The 24,590-nt window shown below is 37.9% G+C and overlaps 1 protein-coding gene and 1 long non-coding RNA gene across 4 annotated transcripts in view; one reads left to right on the forward strand and one right to left on the reverse strand.

Annotated features, from left to right (window-relative positions):
• Positions 1 to 1,839: 1,839 nt before the first annotated feature.
• Positions 1,840 to 24,590, forward strand: part of LOC138127947 (serine/threonine-protein kinase MARK1-like) — a 67,611-nt gene continuing 44,860 nt past the window's right edge. The window contains exons 1-4 of one of the 2 annotated variants that reach the window (XM_069044078.1): positions 1,840 to 2,200; positions 14,705 to 14,885; positions 14,941 to 15,095; positions 15,152 to 15,283. In XM_069044078.1, coding sequence (XP_068900179.1) covers positions 2,075 to 2,200; positions 14,705 to 14,885; positions 14,941 to 15,095; positions 15,152 to 15,283 — 594 coding nt within the window. In that variant the 5' untranslated portion in view covers positions 1,840 to 2,074. The remainder of the gene's footprint in view (positions 2,201 to 14,704; positions 14,886 to 14,940; positions 15,096 to 15,151; positions 15,284 to 24,590) is intronic. The other variant, XM_069044076.1, reaches the window with a different exon arrangement.
• On the reverse strand, positions 9,849 to 11,524 carry LOC138127957 (uncharacterized). Of its 2 annotated transcripts, XR_011158473.1 has the most exons (3): positions 10,483 to 11,071; positions 10,039 to 10,427; positions 9,849 to 9,981 (listed from the first exon to the last, which is right to left on the reverse strand). It is a non-coding gene; the product is annotated as an uncharacterized lncRNA (long non-coding RNA). The 2 variants fall into 2 exon arrangements; XR_011158472.1 differs by having other exon boundaries at positions 10,039 to 11,524.

Here is a 24,590-nt window from a genome sequence, read left to right on the forward strand (position 1 = left end):
CTTGGTCGATAGATTATTAAGGGAGATTTTTGAAGTTGTGACGTAAGTGTATGATCCGCATCAAAGATTTATGCATTGTCGCATGCAGTTGATCTAGAGCGCGATGACCGACACCGTCATCCCGTGACGTCATAAGTACACTCAGGTGCAGTTGGTAATAATTGTTTATTCATATTTGTGGCGGGTAAAGTGCACGGAAGGCAGTGGTGGGGTCGGTGGGGTGTCAAAGCCCTCCAAATCATTGTTTTTCAAGCGAGGACAAATAAATCGAATAAGTAAAAATTATATATCTGGTAAAATTCATCAAATCGTAATCGATAGCTTCTAGCTACGAGCTACGATCAATTTGTGAGTGTAGTTGGCTGTGAAAAATTGAAGTCAGTTCGTAGATTGATTTATTTGGGTATAGTTTTTGCATACATTGATCTATTCTAGAAACAAAATTATCATAGAATTACGGATGTGGCTTACCTCTGTTATGACACTAATTCTAGTATCAGCCAACCTACACCTATCTTTTAATTTTCTAGGTTTCTCAATTTGTCTGATCAAGCAGTAGTTACAAAAAAAAAACGGGAAATGAAAATTTTCCTAATGTAATTTTGGTTTTGTACATTTGTCAATTCATTCTCTATTTGACAATACCTATCAAATAACTTTTAAAAATGTCATTGAATTTTGACCGTAATTTTAACCTATCTCTCGTAAGAAGGTTTCACACATGAAAAATTGTAAAAAACTGTCAACTTGATTCTGACAGTTCCCGTTTTTTTGCAACCAACTGTATATTGTTTGACTGAGATATTTTTCTTTGACTAAACTTGACACTTACAAATAATACAGGAGGAAAACTTTCCGTTTCTTATTGTACCGTGCGATCGAAAACAAAACAAATCGAGTTAGCCAATCATGGTGCAGTTGGCAGTATTTGACAAGCGTCAAGTTTCTCTGTTAGAGCTTAAATATGTATGTTTATTTGACAACGGAAATCCTGAAACTAGGACCATGACAGTCATGTCTAGTTTCTTGTGAATTTACTTAAATCCTGTGAGCAAATAAATTTCACATCAAGAGCAACTAAAATTGTAAGTTCTTTATTAAAATCTTTTCTCGTGAGATTTTGTGGTGTAGTTTTTGTACCTGCCAACAATAAAGTGGAATGGTAGCCACGGCTTTGAATTGCTATCTGATCAAACATCCAGTTGGTCATGTCAAGAATCCATTCGTAGATTGGTTCATCTGTTTCGAATTAAATGTCAAATTAAAACAGAATTAGTCGTTTCGTAGCTTGATTCACACGGTTCAAAGTTAAATCAGTCAGATTTATGAATAATTACGTCCTCCAATGAGTTGTAAGAATTTTTTTGTACAATCTATTTTGTCTTTCTTCTATTCTAGCCGACTTGTCTATGGTCGATGTAGTTTTCACGTGTAATTAGGCATTTCCGTTGATTCGATCGTGCAGTATAGTGAAAAATTGATTGTTGCGTCATGAGTTTGTTAGAATGTTTTGTTTGCGAGTATAATTTGGCAAGGTCGAAACGCGTCGATATTTCGTTTCGATCTGCGGGGTAGCGTGACACCTCCGCCACTGGTTTGACAGCACGGAAGTAATTGTTCTTTTCGCTATTATTACACCGGCGGCGATAGAATTGCAAATTAAACGAGTCGGTCGGCACATTTATTTGTGACCGTACGCGGAATCGTCCGATTTCCATATTTTCCGTTCGCAAATAGATTTTTGAAGAAGGCGAGGTGGTGACGTATGCAACCCGGCCGGCAGTGGTGCGGCCCCAGTTGCCGGCGGCGGCCGTCGATCAGCAGGACCGTCGACGATCCCCCAGTAGAGGGGGTAAGAAATAAATAATGAAATGTGACGAGATAAAGTTGTATTACAGCGACAGAAATTTACATAACATCGATCTTATCGTCGGACGAATTTCTTCCCGTAATGTACCGGTGACGTCACGTGACGTAAAAGGCGAGCGAGATCTACATGTGAATCAACGTACTAAAATCTAGTAGCCTGTAGAATATTATTTGGTGACGACCTGACGACAAATTACGGTGAAAAATGTCCGCGAAACCGTCTCCCGTTGAAAAATTAGTGCGCGTCGGCTATTACGAACTCGAAAAGACCATCGGCAAGGGCAACTTCGCCGTGGTCAAACTGGCCACACACATTGTCACCAGAACCAAGGTAAATATTCGCACATCAACACATCAAATGTCAGATTAAATCGTTCATTTGTCTCGTCCTCCAGCAGTTCGTTCTTTTGTTTTGGTCGGCGGGCCCGGCCCTCGGGGGCGGCCGAGCCCCCGGCGCGGCCGGCCCAGGCGGCCCCACCGCCGCCCCATCAATTAGACCAGTGTGACACTGTGTTTACTGGACGGGCGTCAGATATTTTCGAGATGTTAATTCGCAGTGTAAATATTTGGAGGTTATGTCGTTCGTGTTGTCTTATCGAATTTCAAGGACGGATTGATTTTTCTCTGGCCCGATTACGGGCGGCGATTGTTTTCGTCGGGTTTGTTGACCCCGGTGCACCCCTGAAAATTTTTCGGTTTGACAGCGCACAGGGGGCATTGACACGTTTGACAACAAACTTTGTCAAACGGTGACGTCACAAAGGACACAGGACGACTTATTTCGGGGTGCGTTTCCGACGGAAGAATTGAGGTTATCTGATCTTGGAGACGGTGCAAAAACTATTTTTTCACAAGCTCGGCTGGAGCGCCGCCCGTCCGACCCGTCGAGGGTATCGACGGCGATCGATAACGATCTGCCATCGATCGGGGTGCGATCGATGCAAGCCCGCCGCCGATCGACGGGGGCGGCGCTCGCGGCAGGAACGTGCGGAACGACAGGAATCTCAAGGTCGCCGAACTGCATCTCCACGCATTTGACACTCGAACGACTTCGCAAATCGAATTCTGACATTTGACACGTCAAAAGTCAAAATCAACAAACGACTTTGTCTCAGCTGTCGTTTTGTCGGTGTCAATTTTACGCAGAAAACTGACACTTTTCGCCCGAATATAAATAAATTCATGTTTTCATTGTGCCAATTTCGTTTCATAATTTTATTCTGAGATTTTTTTTATTTTATACTGGGCGAGTGCCAAAACATACTCAAATTTTTCCCGTACAATGTACCACAATGTAAAAATGAAGTGACAATAACTCTAACCTTAAAACACACCTACTATCTATACATATCTACAAATTTTGAATGTTTAAAAATTGTCTTTTTACTTCAACTTGTTCTATGGTTATAACGAGCGTTCAAATAAATTGTGCCCAAGCGCTTCTTTACTTTTCAACCCTTTCTAGAAATATTCATACCATTCATTGAATTCATTAAATGATGCTTGACATCTATTGTTTGACAGCTAATCCATACGAAAAGTTCCACACATTTTTCGAACGCTTTTTAAATAACTATTTCAAAAAATTACTGGGTATACTTCCTTAAATTATGATCTACCACTTTCGGTAGGTAGTGTTAAAATGTTTTATTACATTTTGCAATTTAAATTTACTAATTATATTTTTACATCTAATTACCATAAGTTTTTTAATTATAATTAATTGTTAGAACAAGCAATTACCCTTGATTATTCTCTACAATTATTGTCAGTCCAAAATGAAATGGATCACTTTGTACAAAATTCAAATCGTCTGATTCTGTAAAAGTGTATTTCAATTATTTAATTACAATAATTCAAGGACGCGTTGACAGTACATAATTAAAGAATCACTCAGTTCAGTTCCATTTGGCAAATTAGATATTTATAATTTAATTCAATTTAATTTTAGGGCACCGTTCACAGTTCGACCTAGTGTACTGATGTTTCAGTAGTACAAGTCATGCCACGCAATTTAAATTCAATTATTGCATTTGCATAATTTAATTGGTGTAATTTTTCAAAATTATGCTTCATAATTAGAACGCGCGATCACTTTTCACAACACGTCGGTTGCTTGTCAGCTGTTTCATTGTTTTTTTTTTGCAAGCGACATGAATGGCCTGTTTTGACAATTTTTGAATAAATTTTGACAGTTTTGGGTTCTTCGGAGAGCAGTAGGATCTTCAGACGGCGAGCAGAGAGATGATTGTCTCGAGGCTCGGCATCAAAGGGGCCCAAAATCGTAATTAGAACTGGGCATGATACTTAAATATTTTTTTAATTTACTAAATTAGTGTTGTTAGTGTAATTAAAAAACATACATAAATATATTAAGGGAAGAACAATAGACACGACGGAAATAGAGTGGCACGGTTAAATTAAATTGAACGTTTAAATATTACGTTTTATTAACGAATTTTGTGTACCGCGTGTTTCAAAAAGAATACGGCCGTGAAAAACAAAATTGTCGAAAATGAGTAACGTGACATAACCACAGACCAAGATTCACATAACCTAACTTTAAATTCGTGAATTACAGTGCTACCGCTGTCAGTAACGGCGACTCATTCGTATAAGAACCGTTCTCGAACGAAAATTATTTCTAATCTTGTTGCAACTGCCCACACACACCTCTATTCGTTATTTCATGAGAGTTCATCAGGCAAGTTAAGTCACCAGTTTTGGAATGTTCGGCTCGTTTTTTGAAACACATGGTACATATTGAATGTGTTTTTATTGTTTTATTAAAAGTACGTACAGTACATGTTGTTACTGTTAAAATGTGTTAACGTGTTATTTCTGACCGCAGGGCGGCAACATTTCAAATCAGATATTTCACGTAAGAAATTAAAATGCAAATTGAATGGTTAAGACGAGAATTCTACGTTTTAAAATGAATGGCAGAACATTTTTGTGTCGAGACTTGAAACCTGGGATTTTGTCTTTTAATCCGAGCAACACAAAAAATCACGAGGTGCCAGGTCAGGTTCGCAAGGCGGCTGTCTTGATAATTTTGCTTCCAAGTCTGATATGTCAAGTTTGGTTGTACAGGATGAGAAATGTTGTCCTGGTGCACAACTACCTAATTAACTAATTATGAATTTTCATTTTTAATTAAGTATAATTAATGAAATACTAATGATTTCACTGAGACTTCTCGTCTTGGTAAAAAATTATTCAGAAACTGAATCGCCACGTTACAGTCCCGATCTGACTCCAAGTGATCACAATACATTTGTTGAAAATTCAAGACCGACGAACTTATTTATTTCTTCTTTCTTCATTCGCTTTAAATACAGGGTGTTTTTGAAATGCCTGCACAAATTTTAATCACGAGCTACTGGCTTCATGTAGAACTCGGAAAAAATATTTAAAAAGTTCTATATCAAAAAATAAAATGACATTTATTTTTTGAGCTACAATTTTTTTAAATTGCTTTTAGTTTTCTACGTTGTCCTACAACCTCGTAGGTAACATTTCGGTACATTTTAAAAATACACCCTGTATATTATGTTTTTTAAAATGTACGCCAATGCGAAGTAACCTATAGGAAATATGCTTTAAAACAAGGAAACCGCAATGGTGTATGTTTTATAAAATGTGATATATAGGGTGTATTTTTAAAATGTGCCGAAATTTTACCTACGAGGTTGTTTGACAATGTAGAAGACTAAAAGCAATTAAAAAAAAAAGTAGCTCAAAAATAAATGTCATTTTATTTTTTGACAGAATTTTTTAGATATTTTTTCCGAGTTCTACATGAAGCCAGTAGCTCGTGGTTAAAATTTGTGCACGCATTTCAGAAACACCCTGTATAATTGTCTTCTATTCTTTTTTTTATTGTCATTAACCCATTCTTAACACACTAAACTTTATCGTTTCTTTTTCTGTCTTGTTTTCTCGTTGACTCTCTTTTTCGTTTTTTCCTCCATCTCTGTATTTGAATTACCAAATGCCCACGTCGAGTACCGTTTTGAACGATCCATTGTCAAATAATAAATCAAGAATGTCTTTGCAATCAATCACCGATTGTTTGATAAACTCAAGGAGAACTGATATACGTATTGCCCAAATACCATAAATCATCATGCATTGTTCTTGAATTGTTCCAAAAATGCGTTTTCTGCAGCGACAGTTTCTATAGTCTAGTCAAACAAACTGTATTTTTCGAGAAACATTTTTGTTTTTGGTTTTCAAGGTTTCACTTGCGGTGCAATACAGCCAGTCAAAAATTCTACTCACTATAAGATCCTTCAAGGTTTTTCTAAACCAACACGAATCAGGAGGTGCCAAATCAGGCCTGCAAGAGGGGTGTTTTGATAAATTTGTTCTTGAAGCTTTGCCAAACAATTTTGACGTGCCGAACTACCTCGAAGCAGTCATCTCTCTCTGTCCGCTTCTGGATTTCTGAACCAAAGGGTTGAACGAGATTCTTTCAGGAATTTGTCTTGTCTTGTGGGTCAAAGTTCGTCTTGGAAATCCTCCGTCTGGACGATCGTCGAAACGCGACCCGATTTCTGCACACGCATTCGAAACATCTCGTTTGTTATTGAGACTTTTCGAAATGAAACTGTTCGAAGATCTTGTTTGTTTTGAAAATAAACGCGGCTTCAAAGGAACCGGAATAAATGAGCGGGTCCGTTGAGAGACCGTCGGATTCGTTCCACCCAAACAGAACGATTTTTATCGATGGAGAAGGTGAACAAATCGCTACGATTGACCGAAAAACGTACGCACAGATGGAGAGAAGAGAAAGACGTCGGAGAAACCAGTACCGAACCGGTTATATCATAATAAATTTCGTGTGCAGATAACAGCGATAACGGACATTTTTTCTGCCTTGCGTTATCTCTCCTCTACATAAACACTATTATTGCACGGGTGATAAGGAGTAGGGTTCAAGGGCGTCGAAGAGAGACGGGATTTTGACAGTGGAAACAATCTATATGGGGGGCCACACTGGACGACACTTTCACACTTATCACTGTGGAAAATTTTCGCGGTTTTCATTGTGTCGATGAAATCTTCGAGTTCACATGACCCGCATTCTCTTATTAGATTGTTGGGAAAAATACACAATTTCTCACAGGAAGCGGTTTCTAGTCTAGTAGGTGTAGACGCGGTTGTAATTTTTTTAACACCGAATGAGAGAAATTTGCACGAGTGCAGCGAGGACAATAATTACACGAGAGGTAACGTAGACAACTGTTTTTCGCACGACCCACTGCATTTGATCGTTGGAAGAAGTTAATTTGCACCAGTGCAGCGAAGACAATAATTCTACGAAGGATGAAACGTAGACAAATTGTTTAATGGTAAAAGTCTTGCAAATATGCTGCCGGATTCTCTGAATGCGTTTTTGAACGCCTTCTGGTCATTGGTCAAGACAGTCTTCGTCACTTTTTGTTAACCTGTAGTGGCAGATAAAGTTGATTCGATTTTTCTTTAGAACGATTTATCGAAAATCGAATTGTTTTCGATTTTTGCTTTTGCATAAATCTCGAAGACAAGTGCATCTCAACGGGTACTTTCTTGTGTTGACATTTGTCAACGCGAGTAGATTCTAATCTGATCTTGGTACTCGATGCTTTTTTGACCCGAAATGGAATCGATTTGTTTGTAATATTTTTCAAGCGTTCAATACAAGATTTAGGCCAGATTAGATCAGGTGTTGCCTTGTGACAGTTTGTTTCACCTCGAATCACCTCGTTTTGCTGATGGACTTTGTGCAAGGAAATCTTGAATGAAACGTTTGTTTTTCGCGAAGGAAATTTAAAAAAAATCAGGTTCATGCGGACGAGATTTGCAATTTTTACAAAAGCAGAAGTTGTGAATTAAATAAAAATAGCGTGTGAACTACGAAAGTTGTGTGTTTCATCCCTCGTGTAATTATTGCACTCGCCGCGAGATGAAATTTATTACGACGTTCATCGCGGTTGTACCATACTTTCAATTCGCCTAGTTTTTTACAGTTTGTTTTAGAGTCGAAAGTGTAAATACGTTTGTACAAATACAAATAATCAGCGTTCTGGAAATGAATCCGTGAAATGTCCTCTCCGAATCTGCACTGACCGAGCCGTTCGTTTTGTTTGCACAATTCCTTTACATTTGATATTTAATAAAGCGTTTTTGTAAACACCCGAATCAATTGTAGACCACTGTCACGTGAAAAATTCGGTCATTTTTGAAGTATAGTTTAAAATTTGATTCTGACGGAAGTGTCAAACTGTCATTCTACACAATCAGAGTGAATTTGTTTTTTGTGTTGGTATCGCATTTGTTCTGGTTTTGCTTTCAGACGATTTCGCCAGTTTAGTGAACGACTCGTTACATCATTTTTAAATCAGCGGCGATAACGCTGTCTCATTTCCTTATCGTCACAAACAATACAGAAATTGAAATCGAGTGTACAAAAAAATTGATAACGATAACGATTTGTCATTTGTTTTTGTTGCAACTAGTGTCAACTCTTGTCCGGTTCAAGTATTCAATTGACAGTTTAATAGCTGCCATGTTTATCATATTCAATCTGTATAGAAGTTTCGAAACATGTTTCTGTTCCGCAACTTCACTTTGATCTTTTTTTATTTGCAAGTGTAGTGTATTTACTGTTTTAGGGATTTTGGCGTTGTGTGTGTGAATTCAATACAAGAGTAAATTGGAGTGTTGTGTTTTAAATATTGTTTTGAAACATTTTAAAGTCCTCACAAGAAAAATCCTTTTCTTTCTTTATTTTTCTCCTCAAAACCGCTAATTCAGTCTGCTAGTCGAAAATTCAAGGTCATTTGGGCATCTCAAGTTTAGTCTTGCCGCTCGAAGCTTCGAGTTGTTTCTTTTAAAAGGCTTGAACTAGATCTGTTATTTTTTTACACTCAATGCAAGACATTAACATCTCCTGAGATCATCCGAGTTGATAAGAAAATATTTAAATATGGTTGACGCATTTGCCGGTAGGGGTGCTGTTTTTATAGTGACTGTACCAATTCAACTGACGTTTGGTAGTTAATTAAATTTGTTTTGAAAGTTTACGTCTCAGTTTGATGAATTTGTGTATCGAAATCCGACAGAAGTTAGTTTATTGAATGACGCATCATTGTGAATCTCGTAGGTTTCGTAAAAAGTGAACGTCTGAAATTTTCCAAAATAATTGTTGCGACTCAGGTTTCTACAATTATTTTGCAAAGTACACCTGTTTATCACACAAAGCCTAGCGATCCGTAAAATTCCTCTAAAACCGCAACAGTTACAATGACAATTCGATTAAAAAATGTGTTTCGAGTTTTGGTCGCTACAGGCACTGTGATCGCTTCGCTCGAGTGACATTTGTCGATTTGACATGTCAAAATGTGTGTGTCAAAATTGATGTTCACCGTGGGGGTTGTAATTTTTTAGTGAGTGTTTATGCGTCAATCTGATCTCACTGCGATTTTATCAGGTCCTTGCAGCACTCGTTCCAAAGAAACGATTGCAGATGGGGCATAATCGATCATCAGTAACAAGACACTCCGTCTTAAATCGTGTGTAGCGTGTCTTAAAAAATCTCGTCGAAGTCGCCTTTGGATTTATGACACACATGTCTTAACGTTGGTAGAACTTTTTCCGATTTTATGTGCCAAATGTGGCATCTTTGTTGTAAAAAAATTACAATAATTGTGGGATTGTTGAACCGCTAAGACTGTTAACCAATTAATGTAAAGTAGCGAAGATGGTGTGACCAATGAACCTGAAGAATTCATGTACAGAGTGATCAACAAGAAACCAAATCAAGAGTGCTACCTCATCTTTTGTTTTATCGAAACGTATTTCTATCATGGATCAGCCGCTTTTATGTACTTGCTGTGGACACTCGTTTTGTTGGTTGCCTACCTCTCAAAAATCTATCATTAATTGCCTTTATAAATTTTTTGTAATTCATGAATAATAGATTTAAAAGCAAGTTATAATTAATTATTATTTATTATTGATTAAGGAAAAAACACACAGTTACACAAAATTCCTTCATAAGGCACAATCTTGAGTTACAAAATTTTAAAAATAATTATTTTTCACAATTCTTTGTTTTGTTGTTTTCTGTAAGAAAAGTGTAAAAGTTATTATTCACTAATTTTTGGGTAATTGAGAACTTACTCGTATCTTTTCTAGCAGTGTTTAAAACATTTAAATTACTCCAAGGTCAAAAAATAAGTTTTCACAAAAACTGCTCAAAATGTTCTCCATTGTGGTCCAGACAGAATCAAACTCGCCTCTCATAATTTCAAAAACCCTTATGAAGCTGTCAATTTGTTTAGGGTAATGTGTGGGTTTTATTTCTTGCAACACACAAAGGGAAACAAATTAATATCCCTCTTAAAAAATTTCTGATAAGTGCCATAACACAATTTAACTTGTTGTCTTGTCTTAAACGCCTTATGGAAGTTGAGGGATGTTCCTTGATAATTTGTTGAACATTTTGCACCATTTCTAAAATTTGCACCAAGGACAGACCTGACTTCTTCTTAATGATGGGTTATGATTTGCTAAAATTAGGCACTATAATTTTAAGACATTGATAAACTTGTTGATAACCAATACCATCAGGTTCGGACATCTGGCTTAAAATTCTTCGGTGTAAGGGGGTACAAAGTAAGGCCAGTCTTCATTTTCTTGTTTCACCCTCTTTCGAAAATAATGTAATAAAAATGCCTTCTCTTTAATGGTAAAACCCATTTTACAACTTATTGTGGGATAATTATTGCTTACAACTTCAATAAACGTCTGTAAACTTTGGCCGAAATGGAAGATTTGTTTTCTAGGTTAAATCACTTAAATTGTCAACAACAACAACCTTGAATTTTGAAATGTGACATTTCAACGAAGCAGCTCCGTACCAGTAGCGTCGCGTTTGGCAATAAAGATGATAATTTACTTACTCTTACAAATGTAAAATGTTGCTCTTGTTAATCTTATAAATTGTTTCCCTTATCTTATAATAATAATAAAATGCACAATTATAATTCCAACGTCTAAAATTCATAAAGTATCATTTTTTATTATGTAGCGTTTGAGACCATAAATTGTCTACGCCCATGTTTTGACCGCTTATGTGCATATGATTTTGCTACGACGTGACCTATAATTTGCAACGCTTGCTCTGATTTGGATTCTTGTTGATCACTCTGTACATACTATTCCGGACACGGAATCTTGGCCAACATTTTTTTGACATTTCTAAAAAAAATGATGTAAACCAATCATTAGCGTCATTAGTAAATGAGAATTATTAAAAATCACTTTAAAGTTTTTATTCTGACATCAAAAAAGCAAGGAAATGGCATTATCGAGTCAAAAGTTGGGTTGTATTCAATAAAGGCCAGTTCACAGTTTACACATGTTTGTCAGTTATGTCCAAGATTCCGTGTCCGGAATAGTACGTCTTTTTGAAAACGGAGAATGGAAGTACAGTTGGTCTCATAAATAAACGGGAACTGTCAGAAAAAAAATTGACACATTTTTAACATTTTCTTATAGTTTGAAAATAGGTCATTTGTACAAAGGTTATGATTGGAATGACGTTGCTGACGAAAAATGCGCAATAATTGACAAAAGGCAAAAGACAATTTACATTAAAAAAATTCATTTTTTCTTTTTTTTTTGGAATCAACTGTATATTGTTGAAAAGTGCTTGCAAGGATTTAGAGGACGTTGTACAAATGTGTTCACCAAACTGTTGAATTAACATTGACTTTAGATTTGTATACATATTTGAAATAACTATTCAATTTCTTGTCAAAATATTTCTAACCTCAAAATTAGCTTGGAATATGACAATTACGCAACCAGCTTTGCTTTTGCTCTCTAAATAGAGTGCATTTTGAAGGATGGCCACATTTGGAAACCATCCTCTAAATTCTGGCAAATTCAACACAATTCTATTCTTCTTTTCTTCTTCGTGAACTCATTTTCACACTGTCCGGTCGTATTAAAATTCTTAATTTTTCATTTGCATCCTATCCCACCATCGTTTTCTTTTACTACATATTTGGTTCTCAGCTAGCTTTGTTTCGTCCATTCTCAAAATATTTTAATTCCTCAATCTTCCTCTTTCCATAATCCATGTGTTTGCGTCTGTTGACGTATCTGTCTTCGCATCAGATTCTTGCTTCCGCTCCTCAAGTAAAATATTTTTTCTTCCACTTGTATCGTATTGGTTGAGGAGAGATACAGGGTTATTAAAAATGATTGTAGTCCAAGTAGGCGTAAAAACTGAATGTAAAAATTATGGTTGCCGCTGCATATGAGAAACATCAAAATGATGTGAATAAGTGAGTACACACCGTTCACACACAGGAGTTAAATTGGGTGCAAAACAACTCAGTATTTTTGGATTCAATCGTTAATTAAAAAAAAAAATAGAAAATCCTCATCTTTACCTAAAAAATGACAGTGACAGCGACAAAAATTGACAGTTCACATAAAAGCGGCAAAAATTTCATAACATGGTCATGGCCTGCTTCGACTACAATCATTTATAATAACCCTGTAGTTGTTTTTCCCTCTGCTATTTTCACATTGTTTTTGGCATGCCATATTAAATCTAAATAGAAAACTCTGTAGGTCATTTTCGTTTTCTGTCATCAATATAGCATCATCTGCATAACATAACACATAACGGGTGTTTTTTTAAATTTGGCGTCGAAGTTGGCGTTGATGAGTTGATTATGTACCAACCACTCGTCAGTCTGCACGGTAAAAACACAAACAACGCAAAAAGTGAGGTTAGATTTAAACAGCTGATCCGTAATCCATGGTGCGTTCACAATCGACTCTTCATCGCTAACTTTGAGGTGAAATTAAAAAAACACCCGATATATTTTGCTTAGTAGTTTTCCCATTACTTTTACTTTCATCACCATTCGATTTGCGCCTCCACTTTTTTGTAGTAACGTGCGATCGAATAAAAAAAAAAATCGAGTTGCCTGGATTGTGCTATTCTGATGCTTTGATTGGTTCAAACCACCATTTTCGCTTACTCTGATTTTTTTTATGCGATCGCACGGTATTTTAAATGCGTCTGTTACTTCAACTGTATCAAATACTTTTTGTAGATCTACGCAACACACATAAGCTGATTTTCTAATGCTTTCTCCCTTATTTGTTACGTACATTGGTATAGTTTGTCCAGCGAGAGATTGGTTGACATAAAAATCACTAAATTCTACGTAGAGAAAGTACTATTATACCTACCTAACGCACGTAAAATTTGAAATATATTCTTCAAGCAGTAACATTTTTGCCCTGAAATTATGCTCAAATTAATTTATTCTAGTGCATTTTGTAGCATGGATTGGGTTACAATCTACAATTTAAAATCTCCCAATCTCTCGCTGGACGCAGTTTACATGATCTTCTATTTGTGAAACCATTCCATTTTCCTTTTAAATTAATGTATTCCATTAGTTTATGCTGTGGATTTTTTGTCATAACCTTAAGTGTGTTACTTAGTAAATTAACGCCTCTGTAGTTTTCCGCTATTTTCTTATCTTTTTTTTGAACATTGATATTGCAATGCTTGTTTTTCACTCGGTTGGCATTGTGGATGTTTTCATTATCTTCTTCTAGTTTTGTTCTTTAGTTATGTTGTCTTCACTGGCTGATTTCCTCTTCTTCAATTTTTCAACCGTTTCCTTTACTTCTTGCTGAGAGATTATAATTTCGTCTTCATTTCTAGTGTTTCTACACCCTCCTCTCTTTCTTGGGTTTTGTTAATGTTATTTTGTTGTGTTTTGAAGTGTTCTTTTATTTGTTTCTTTTCTTTTTGTTTCTGTGCACCAAATAGATCGTGTTGATCTAAATCAAAAACATTCCTCTTATTGGAATTCCTCGACTTTGGGGTAATTCCGATCACCTCCCACAAAGAAACTAACTATCACAATCTTTTCTTGCGGCGGTTCTTCTGTGGCTTCCATGACTCTTTAAGTTTCTCTTCCCTGCACGTTTCGTCTTTGAAATCCCACTTAGATTTCTGTTTTTCTTTATGGAATCAGAAGACAACAACGTCAGAGGCGTTGCAGGACTGGAGGAAAGGGGAAGGTCCTGGGAGTTGTAATCCTTTGTAGTGCAAAATGCGTGTCTGGAATGTACTGTTTGATTTTCTCCTTCCAGTTCCTCCCACATTTCCACTATTTGTAATTATTTGTAATTTTTATGTGCGATTTAATGTCGCCCAATAAAATTTTACAATGTGTTGCGTGTCATTAACTGTAGTTTTAACACCATTTTTATTAGTAAAAGGTTTGTTTTTTCTCGTCGAGATAAAAAATTGTCGGTCAAGAACGTGCAAAACACTGTTGTGGACGCACTTCGATGGCAACCCTGCCGCAATAAATAAATATCAATCAAGTGCGAAACTCGTCGGATTTATCTAATCAGAACCAGTTTCCCGTGATTGTCATTCAGATGCGTTTTGTTTTTCGTCTAATCATAAATTTTAATCTGTAGTGATTCGAGTTCGTCGCCAAACAACGGCCAAAATCCACAATTGATTTCTAAAACAAATAAATTGCATAATGCTGTCGCCGTCTCGCTCTGGCTCAACACCGCCAACGTCAATTTGGTCGCTCTAGGTCAATTCCGCGAATTAAAGCCAATCAAACAATTGAAATCACCGCCACATGTGCCCCAGCCGGCGGTCTTTTGTCGATCGCCGCCGCTCGATTTTTGCGGTTCCGTCGCGATCGAGATGGCGCTGTGGGTCTCAGGTGTTCGAGGCACGAGCGCTGTTGGTTGCATAGCTTCAAGGGGTTTTTTGTTGCAGGTGGCCATTAAAATAATAGATAAGACTGCTTTAGATGAAGAAAACTTAACAAAAATATTCAGAGAGACTGCCATTCTCAAGAAACTAAGACATCCACACATAACGAGGCTGTACCAGCTGATGGAAACAAACCAAACGATATACATGGTCACGGAGTACGCCAGCAACGGGGAGATTTTCGGTGAGTACTGGTCGATCGAAGAGGATGAGTTTTTAATGGGGTGGTGCCGTTGCAGATCACCTGGTGGCGAAGGGCCGCATGTCCGAGGACGAAGCCAGACGAATATTTAGTCAAATCGTGTCGGCCGTAAGCTACTGTCACACTCAGGGGGTAGTTCATAGAGATTTAAAGGCTGAAAACTTACTGTTGGACCATAATCTGAACATCAAGGTGCCGAACTTTCCCACCTCGTTATTGTTTTTTATTTGACCGGGGGAATGTTGCAGCTCGCCGATTTCGGCTTCAGCAATCAGTTCACCGAGGGTTGTCTGTTGTCGACGTGGTGTGGTTCGCCGCCTTACGCAGCTCCTGAACTATTTCAAGGCCTCAAATACGACGGACCTAAAGCCGATATATGGGTGAGTCAGTTCTTTTCGTCGTCTCAAGTTGGCAACCGCTCACAACACAGAGACGAAGTTTTCCCGAACGCTTCGTTTTGAAAAACTTTTTTTTTGTGTTGAAAGTTGGCAGTCGTGGCATCGTAGATTTTAAACGTGACAAGGAACAAGAGCGTGCTGTGGTGTATCTCTACAATATGTGAATCTAAGCACGGTTCTTTGTTTCACCTTCGCTGTTCGTTACCTCGATTTCTGTAGTGGCAACAATGGTCTGAGTGACGTTTCGGTACCCTAATTACGCCATCCGGGTGCAGTTGACTTCGGAATGTTTGCATCTTCCATGCAGATTTCCTTTTGGAAAGTTGGTAACACACGAAATGTCAGAATTGACACGCCACTACTAAAAATATTTTTTGGCCTCAGCTGTAAATGACATGTTTACACATTTTGAACAGCTAGCGTATCTTGATTTTTACACACTAATATCAATCTGTCATTTTACCGCACGGAGTGTGTAAAATAACAAGAAAATTTTAAGCTTTCTGGAACCTCCAAAAAAATGTTTAGCGTATCACAAGTATCACAGAAATTAATTGTTTTCTTTTAAAGTCTAATCTTGTGGTGTAAATCGTAAGCGTGTCAGTTATCGGTATAATAGATAACTTTCTGCCATTTCATTCATTAAATGTCAGTCTTTGACAGGTTTTGCAAAATTATTGGTTACAACAAATTTCAAATTTGAGAAAACAAGTACTTAATGGGTCGTCAGCCAATAAGACAAATACATTACTCATGCGGTAGGCATTTTACATCGCTCGGTTTTTGTTAAAACACTCCCGCTGCGCGGTCGTGTTTCAATCTAAAAACCTCGCGCTGTAAAATGTAGCCTACCGCATATGTAATGTATATTACTATTTGAATGCGAGAAACGTCAAAAACATCGAAATAACGTGTGGTAGCGATTTATCTGTTCCGTGTCTCGACATGTTGACAGTTGCCCTTTTTGATTTCTCCATATTGGCATCTTTAATTATTATGAAAAGAATCAATTTCTCCTGAAAAGAATTACTGATATTTTGTGTGTTTACTGTGGTGTTGTTTTTACCGACAGACGCTGGTTTACGTGCTGATCAATTAGTTTAAATAATATATTAAAGGATTTGCGTCATAAATGGTACTTACGGAGAATCACTGAAGATTTAACTGTGACTTTGGTAAATAATGGATGAATTTTATTTTGAAGGTTGGTAAAAATGTAATAAAAATGACAGAATACCTTGCTTTGTACAAGGTATTGACAGAATAGTAATTACCATTTGTAGTCGTCGCCATTGAAGAGGCATCAATATCTTAAAGGGGGCGCGGCAATACTCTAAGAGCTTTGATGGCAGAAGTCTTGCTCGTGGTTGTTCGTTTTCGCCGACAGAGGCGCTGTTTTTTGTGGTGACTACACTGATCAAGTGACGTTTGACACTTGGATCGATCGTCACGTTGATCAAATTTGTATTAAGATCAGCCCAGGAGCGTCACGAATTATTTAACTGCGATTTTAGTGAACATTGGATTGTTTCCAAACGAGTTTTTCTTTTGGGACGTTGGTAATGGTGAAATTGTCAATTAAACCAGATCATGATTATCATCGTACAGTTGTCAATTCTGATTTTTCATCTCTAATTTAAATGTCATCTGTCATCGGCGACTTTGACAAGCTGACAGTTTGATTTATTCCGAATAATAAACCCATTTTACCATTGACAGCTATAATAATGACGTTTCAACATGTTGCCAACCGTCGAATAGTGATCGTGACCTTCTTTTATTTGCGATCGCACTGTAGAAAAATACATTAATGAAGGGAATAATAAAATAATAAGCATAGTTCGTTTTAGTTGTAGTTTTTGCCGACAGAGGCACCTTTTTTCATTACTCGAGTGACATTTGACAGTTGCTGTACTAATTTAGTTTGTGTCGGAATTGGTTTTTCCGGATGATCTCGAAGACTTAAAATTTGAGATTTATTTTAAAATCGGTAACATAATATCCATATACGCTTTTAAGTTACAAATTATTAGCGGAAAGTGCGGAAACTACTCCAAAGTGTATTATTCCAGAACGATGACGTACTCTTGGTGTTTTTAGTCTCGTAATGGTGGCGTGCATGAAGTTTCCCAAAATAATTGTGCTACATACTTTTCCGCTACTATTTTACATTTAACGCATACGCTTGTACCGTACAAAGCTGTGCTAGGTATTAAATTCTTGTAAAACCACACATTTTCTACCATTCCATTAACAACTCCGAATGGTGCTTATAATTTGCGCCGACAGGGGCGCTGTTTCCTGTGGTGGCCACACTGCTCTAGTGACGTTTGACATTTACGAAATTCGCATCGAAAATGGTGTTCACGGATAAATCCGACGCTACTGTGAGTTTAACAAAACTTTGCTTCACTTCTACCAAAAAAACCACCACCGACAGGGCGCAACCGACCATCAGCAACACAAACACTCCACTCAAATCGTCCAGATCGACAATTCTGACCGCATCCTTCTCCTTAACGACCCGTTTGTTCAAGTACAAACTGGAAATCGTGTTGAACTTGCTCCCCAGACCTTTCTCCTGGATCTCTCTGATGTGCGCGTCGATTTTTGTCTTGAGGTGAAACCTCGGCCGTACCAGAAACGCTTTGTACGAAGTCGTCATCTGAAAAGTACGCTTTGAATGGTAACCAGAAACGAACACACCAACCCTCACTTTGATTTTCTCCACGTTTTGGGGGTTTTTCACGTAGTGCAAGTGCAACGAAGTCAGTACGACCGCGTAGTCCGCATCGTCGAAGAATTCCGTGAGCAATTGGACACCTCTGGTGTAGGTGGGGGTGATTTTGCGCAACAGGAGGTTCTTCAGGTCGTCGTCGACTTGGTCGGTTAGGAGAGGGTTGCATCGCAGGGGCGTGTCGCTGCTGGCGAAGTCTTCCACCGTTGCGATTTTCGGTTCGTAGTTGGGTTTGGTGAAGACGCCGTTCAGCACGCTCAAGTAGAAGGAGTCGACCAGCATGGCGAAGACGAGCGCCGAAAAGAGGAAGACTCTCTGGTGGGGTTTGTCGGGGTGTTTGGGGACGCACATTTGTATCAGGATTCTGTAAGAGAGGAAAAAACAGCGAACGAGAGATTTGTTGGTGGAGGTGCGAATCGCCAGTCCCCACAGGAACAGCGTGCAGATCAAAAGTATCGCGGTTGGAGGGGTGAACTTGAAGAATTCTCTCCACTTGGGGGTGATTTTTCGGGGGGGTAAGAGCAGGACAGTGTCGTCGGACGACACGTGCGTCGAGAAGAGACTTTGGTCGACGAATTGTCCTTGGAAATATCCGAAGCCACCGATGAATACGGCCGCATCCTCCGCCTCCATTGCTCTGGTGAAATTGAATTCGGGTTCTCTCAGCATCGTTCGAGTCAGGTCCGTTTTACCCTCGGTGTACTCGAAAGGGGCCCCCATCACGTTCGACAGCTCGTTCGCGTACAAAATAAATATTCCAGGGTCGGTCCGGTTCGAAGGATCTTTGACATTTATGGATGACCTCGACCAGTTGATCCTCACCGGGCAGTGGAGTTTTTGGGGGATTTTGTCGGAGAAACCGTGCGTGAAGTTGGCAGGAGTGACCCTCACGTCCCTACAACTGTCGTAGGGGTACCAAGTGTAGAAGGAGTCGTCGGTCGCGACAACCACGTTGTACACATCGCGTTTCCACAAAAAACGGAAGTAACTTGCGATTTGTGACAAGTTCGCTGCTTCGACAACCACAAGATATTTTCCGTGGACGTTCAGGTTGTCTTCAGACATCAGATTCGCAATTGTTTTGGTGAAATCGTCGTAGTCGTGGTCGACTATCACGTAATCGTAGTCTCTCGGATCGTGATTTTTTTCCGGAGACAGTTTTCGATAGTTCTTGATCAGTTTTGGGTCAGGCGAGTCGAAAAGGGTGTCGCAGTTTGCGAAAGATGTGCTCGTCGCGAATGTTGTTTCGTCGAAGTGTGTCAAGAAATCTTTGACGCTTTGACACTTCGACAATTCGGAATTGACGGTGGCGAGCAACGAAAAGAAGTAAACTCGCGTCGGCAGCGACATTTTCGTAATGTGAGTTTTTTTTTGGGACGGTCGTTGCGGTGACATATTTGGGAAAATTATTTCGATTTTGACGTTATTATGTCGGTTATTTATTCATATGCGATTGTTGGGACGAATTGGGTGGGCGGTGGGATGAGAATTAAGTGAAATTTTCAAGTGAATTCGCAGTGGCGAAAGTAGACGAAACTGGACGTTTCCAGTATCGGTTGAAATAAATTTGCGAGTTTTCCCCTCACGGCTGGGAATAAAGTGGACGGAGTCCTCGATCGTTATGTCCGTTTTAGTTTTCGTAACAGTCAAATGTGACCGTTTAAATGTATTATTCATTTATTTGGGACAACTTTTCGGGTTGTCGCTGATGAATAATAAATCCACGCGACAAAACGATTTACGCAAACGAGAAAAAAATTGACGTTATTTATCTGGATCGGTATGAAGGTGGTGCTACATGTTTGTCGGGGGATTATTTAATTGTTGCAGTTGTTACGTTTTTTTATCTACGATACTGTAAAAAGTAGGCACTTTTTGAACTAAAAATCGTTGTCAAAATTGTCGTTTAGTGAACTGGCGGAATCGTGCCATAAAACTTTTAGTGCACGCTTTAATGGCACAGAACTGTCAGAATACAACAATACAATTTGTTGGAAACATTGTTTAGAAGTAGGTTGCTAAACGACGTGGTTCTCAAACGACTTTGGTTATTCATAAAATGTTGAGTCAATGATAATTATTTTATACAAATTTATGTTAAAACCGGTGCGATGATCTCACGATCGTAGATAAAAAATTGTAAGACAAACGTGTAAAAAGTTCCTTTGTTGCACTCACATCCTTTAAAATACTCCCTCGTACCTCGGTCGTCTTTTAAACGCGTTCGTGCAATAAAGGATAACTTTTTACACTTACATCGTCCACCGCAGTCACCGGTTCATCTCGAATTTTATACCTGTTCATACAAGTTTGAGTGATAAAATATATAATATACACCTGGTTCGTTGGTTTGTTTTGAGTCACATTTGTCTGTTGAAATTTTATACTGCCAAACAAGCATTTAGACCTTGCCGGTGTTGTGACTGAAAGCAAGGATTATGCCAGCGAGAGCTGTTACATAACATTTTTTGCCGAAAATAAAATTTATTTAGTGAGAATGACGCTCTTTCTTTGTTCATTTCATTTCCCAGGCGAAGGGTCCCGAAAGGTAGTAGTGGAGTCGCGGATTGATTCGTACGACCGCAATAACTGTCAAAATAGGAGTGGGTCGGTGGTGTTTTGTGGTTTCGGGTCAAACGTCGTTTGTCTAAATTTTACGAATGCTTTGTCGATGTTGGCGTCACTTCAAAGTTGACCCACAAGCATCATATTTTTTTTATTATACTTTATTTGTTTTTTCACGTGAACTATTTTACCGTGAGATCAAAAAAAAAAATTAGAGTTGACTGACCAAAAATTTCAGGTGGCAATTCGTTAAGATTTCAGTTATCAAATATCTGTCTTAAAAGTTAGGTTAGTGATTTTGAGAACGTTGAAATCTTGATTTTCATAAAGGTGTGAATTATGTGTGACCTGTCGGTTGTAAAGAATTTCCTCACCTAGTGCAATGAAACATTGAGATTTAAAACTCCCGCGCCTTTATTCAACGGTGAGCACGCAGTTTGTTTATAAATCAATCCAACGATCAATATTCAGAGAGGGGGCTCTCTATTGTCTGAAATCAAGTGAAAAAAAAAAAAAACAAAAAGCTACGCCGTAAATGACTGCAATACGATCGAATTTTCATAATTGACCAATGAAATCAAAGAACAAATATTGTTTCCAGGATAAAGATTATGTTTATGTATTACTAACTAGCTCAAACATTGTGCAGAAGGGTCATGTATCTGTCACAATAGTGTTAATGGTAATGTTAATGTTAGTGTTAGCCAGAATGTTAATCTTCAGAACATTGGTGAAACGTTCAACCGTTCACAATAATGGTGATGGTGATGTTGTTAATGTTAGAAACGATGTTAAGAGATCCAGAAAATGTCTGGTTCTTTAACATCTTCGTTAACATCTACCAATCACCATCGAGAATTTCACGCACGCGCAGGCGCAGTGACAGGTCACACCACGTTGACAGCTGTAAGAGTAACATTCCGTTAACATTATTGTGAACACTGGACTACTAACATCACCATTGCCATCTCCACTAACATTATAACATTACCACTAACGTTAACACTATTGTGACAGACCCATCATACATGAGGAGCTCCAATCGTATTCTTTACAAAAACTAGAGTAAATGTTCGAAATGTCTGCCTTCAGCTTCCAAACATAATGTTACTCTCTTCGCTTCATGTTTTCAAATAAATGGTGGCGTTAGAACAATCGCGGCGCTCACGTGTGCACACTTCCCACTTGTAATAAAAAAGTGGTGATTTATACACATGTTGCATTAACAACTATAGCTCGAAAGTCTTCAGCATGTTCTTATCGTCGAACTGTGTAATTTTTCGTCCAAATTCGAAGCTCTTATGCAATCTTTTTTCGTTCCTGCAATAAAAAGAATTGTCAATTTCTTTGTGCGGTATTTGAAAAAAAATTCGAAGAATGTCTTTGATTTTTATTGAGAATTTTTTCATCTCGAGTCCCACTGTGTCGATTTGGATGGTATTTTAATAATGAATTCGTGTCACATTATTAGTCGAGATGTTTCTGGTAAATATCATCAGATTTAAACACAATTTAAAATGTTTTTCAATAGAACGAAAAACGTTCAACTGTGGCGTTATTGCAATTTATTCCATGTTAATAGATTCGATGTAGATTTAGTCGTACACGACTACATTTCAGTCATTAATAAATAATAAATAACTCTTAACAAGGCGAGAATTAGTAGTGCGAATTGTTCGCACTGTATTGGGACAACAATAAAATGTTATGTATTGTTTTATGGTGATCTTGAGTGGAAACAGAAAAGAGACTGTGTTAGAAATAAAATTATTAAGAAACTACAAAAGAATTGAAGAGTTGAGGTTTGTCAGTGACAGGAATTACAATTAGCTCATTGTAGATCGCGATTTTGTCAATTTCGAGAACACCGTTTCATATAAAAGGTGATCAACAAGAAAATAAATTAATCAATCATCTTTCGTTTTATCCAAACGTCTTTCTTAGCTTGATCGTACACATATGTATACTCGCTGTACAGGGTGTTATTGAAAGTTGTACAGATATTTTAACCACGAGCTACTGGCTTCATGTAGAACTCGGAAAAAATATCAAAAAAATTCTATGTCAAAAAATAAAATGACATTTTTTTTGAGCTACAATTTTTTTAAATTGCTTTTAGTTTTCTACGTTGTCCTACAACCCCGTAGATAAATAAATGTCATTTTATTTTTTGACATAGAATTTTTTAGATATTTTTTCCGAGTTCTACATGAAGCCAGTAGCTCCTGGTTAAAATATCTGTACAACTTTCAATAACACCCTGTACACAGTCGTTTTATTGGTTACTTACCTGTAGAAAAATCTATTATTAATTAATTAATTGTAAATAATTAATCTTTTATCTTCAATGGTAAAATCCATTTTACCACTTATTCTGGGATAATTGTTGCTTACATTTACAGGAAACACCTGTAAACTTTGCCGAAATCTAAAACTTTTTTCAAGGTTAACGACAACACCGTTGCTTTAAAATTGACGTTTGTTTGACATTTCACTGAAAAATCTGCTTACCAGTGGTGTCACGTTTGTCAATAAAGCTGGTAAATTACCCATTCTTACCAATACCAAATGTTGCTCTTGTTTATTTTATAAACTTTCTCCAATATCAAATATTAATAAAATGCGCAATTATAATTCCAACGTCCAAAATTCATGAGGTAGGATAAATACACCACAAATTGTCTACGCTCATGCATTGAACGCTTATTTCCGCTACGACATGACCCATAGTACATATACACTTGGTACCCTTACGAAAGACGTGAAGTGGTACCAAATCCATCATACCAACTTGATGTAAAGTTTTGCAAACAAAATCCCTAAGAAACTCGGGTGATCTTTTAAAATGAACTGGTTTCCCGTCATCGTCTATGGTTGTCTAAGACGCCTTCATCAAGGCATATCTTGGGAAGTCTTTTACTTTACCTAGAGTTACGTATAAGGAAAAGTACACAAATGCTGTTGGTGGATTTTTCTACCTTCTTGTAAAACAAGAGAGCATCCAGGCCGGTTTCATTTCTATGGAGTAATGATACAGAATTACTTTATCGATTCTATTTTATATATCACCCACTTATTATAATCATTATTATTATTTAGATTTATTTTTGACGCCTGTTGCAAATGTTTCCGTATTTTGACCGTATTCGTACGAACTCGTGGCACATCATTCTTTCTGGCCGTTAATAAATAATGGATAAATGAGAGAAAATTGGGATAGTTTGTGTGTATTGAGCCTAAAAAATGACGCGTTTTCGTTCGACATTCTGTATGTGGGGACACGTTAATTGATGGATTCGTCCCGTCGGGACAGCGCACGATAAAAGCACTTGAAAAGGGAGAAATTACGACGAATTGTCCCCATTGTGTCAGCATCGCCATCAAACTCTTGGGTTACAAGCGATGAAGGTTTATTTTCTTGTGTTAATTGTCTTAACCGCTTGCGGATCGATCAAATCGCGTCTCCCGATCTCGAAAAACAAAGAGAATTACTTGGAGAACGTTTTCGAAACCTCCGAAGACATCACGGTCGCCACGAGTACGACTTTCCAAGATTGCGACAACATTTTCCAAATTCCTAATCCCAAATTGTTGAGGAACTACAAGAGAGTCGAACAGTTGAGGGTCGACACTGACAGGAATTACAATTATGTGATTGTCGACGGTGGTTATGTAGATTTCCAGAACACAGTCTCCAATTTGTTGAAAGAGAAGAACTTGAGAGTCGGTGGGAAATATTTGATTAGAATTGTAAAACATCCAGGGGAGCTCGAGATGGAATTGTTTTTTGGTTTGTTGTGGAAATACGAAGTGTACAACGTCGTGATCGAGAGGGATCAACAGTTTTACACTTGGTACCCTTACGAGAGGTGGGGAGAGATGACAGTTCGTCGTACCAACCTGACGCGAGCTTTTGCGAACAAAATCCCCAAGAAACTCGACTGCACTTGGAAGGTCGACTGGTCACCGTCTTCGATCATCGTGAAG

The sequence above is a fragment of the Tenebrio molitor genome, chromosome 4 (genome assembly GCF_963966145.1).
Source record: "Tenebrio molitor chromosome 4, icTenMoli1.1, whole genome shotgun sequence".
Lineage (NCBI taxonomy): Eukaryota > Metazoa > Arthropoda > Insecta > Coleoptera > Tenebrionidae > Tenebrio > Tenebrio molitor.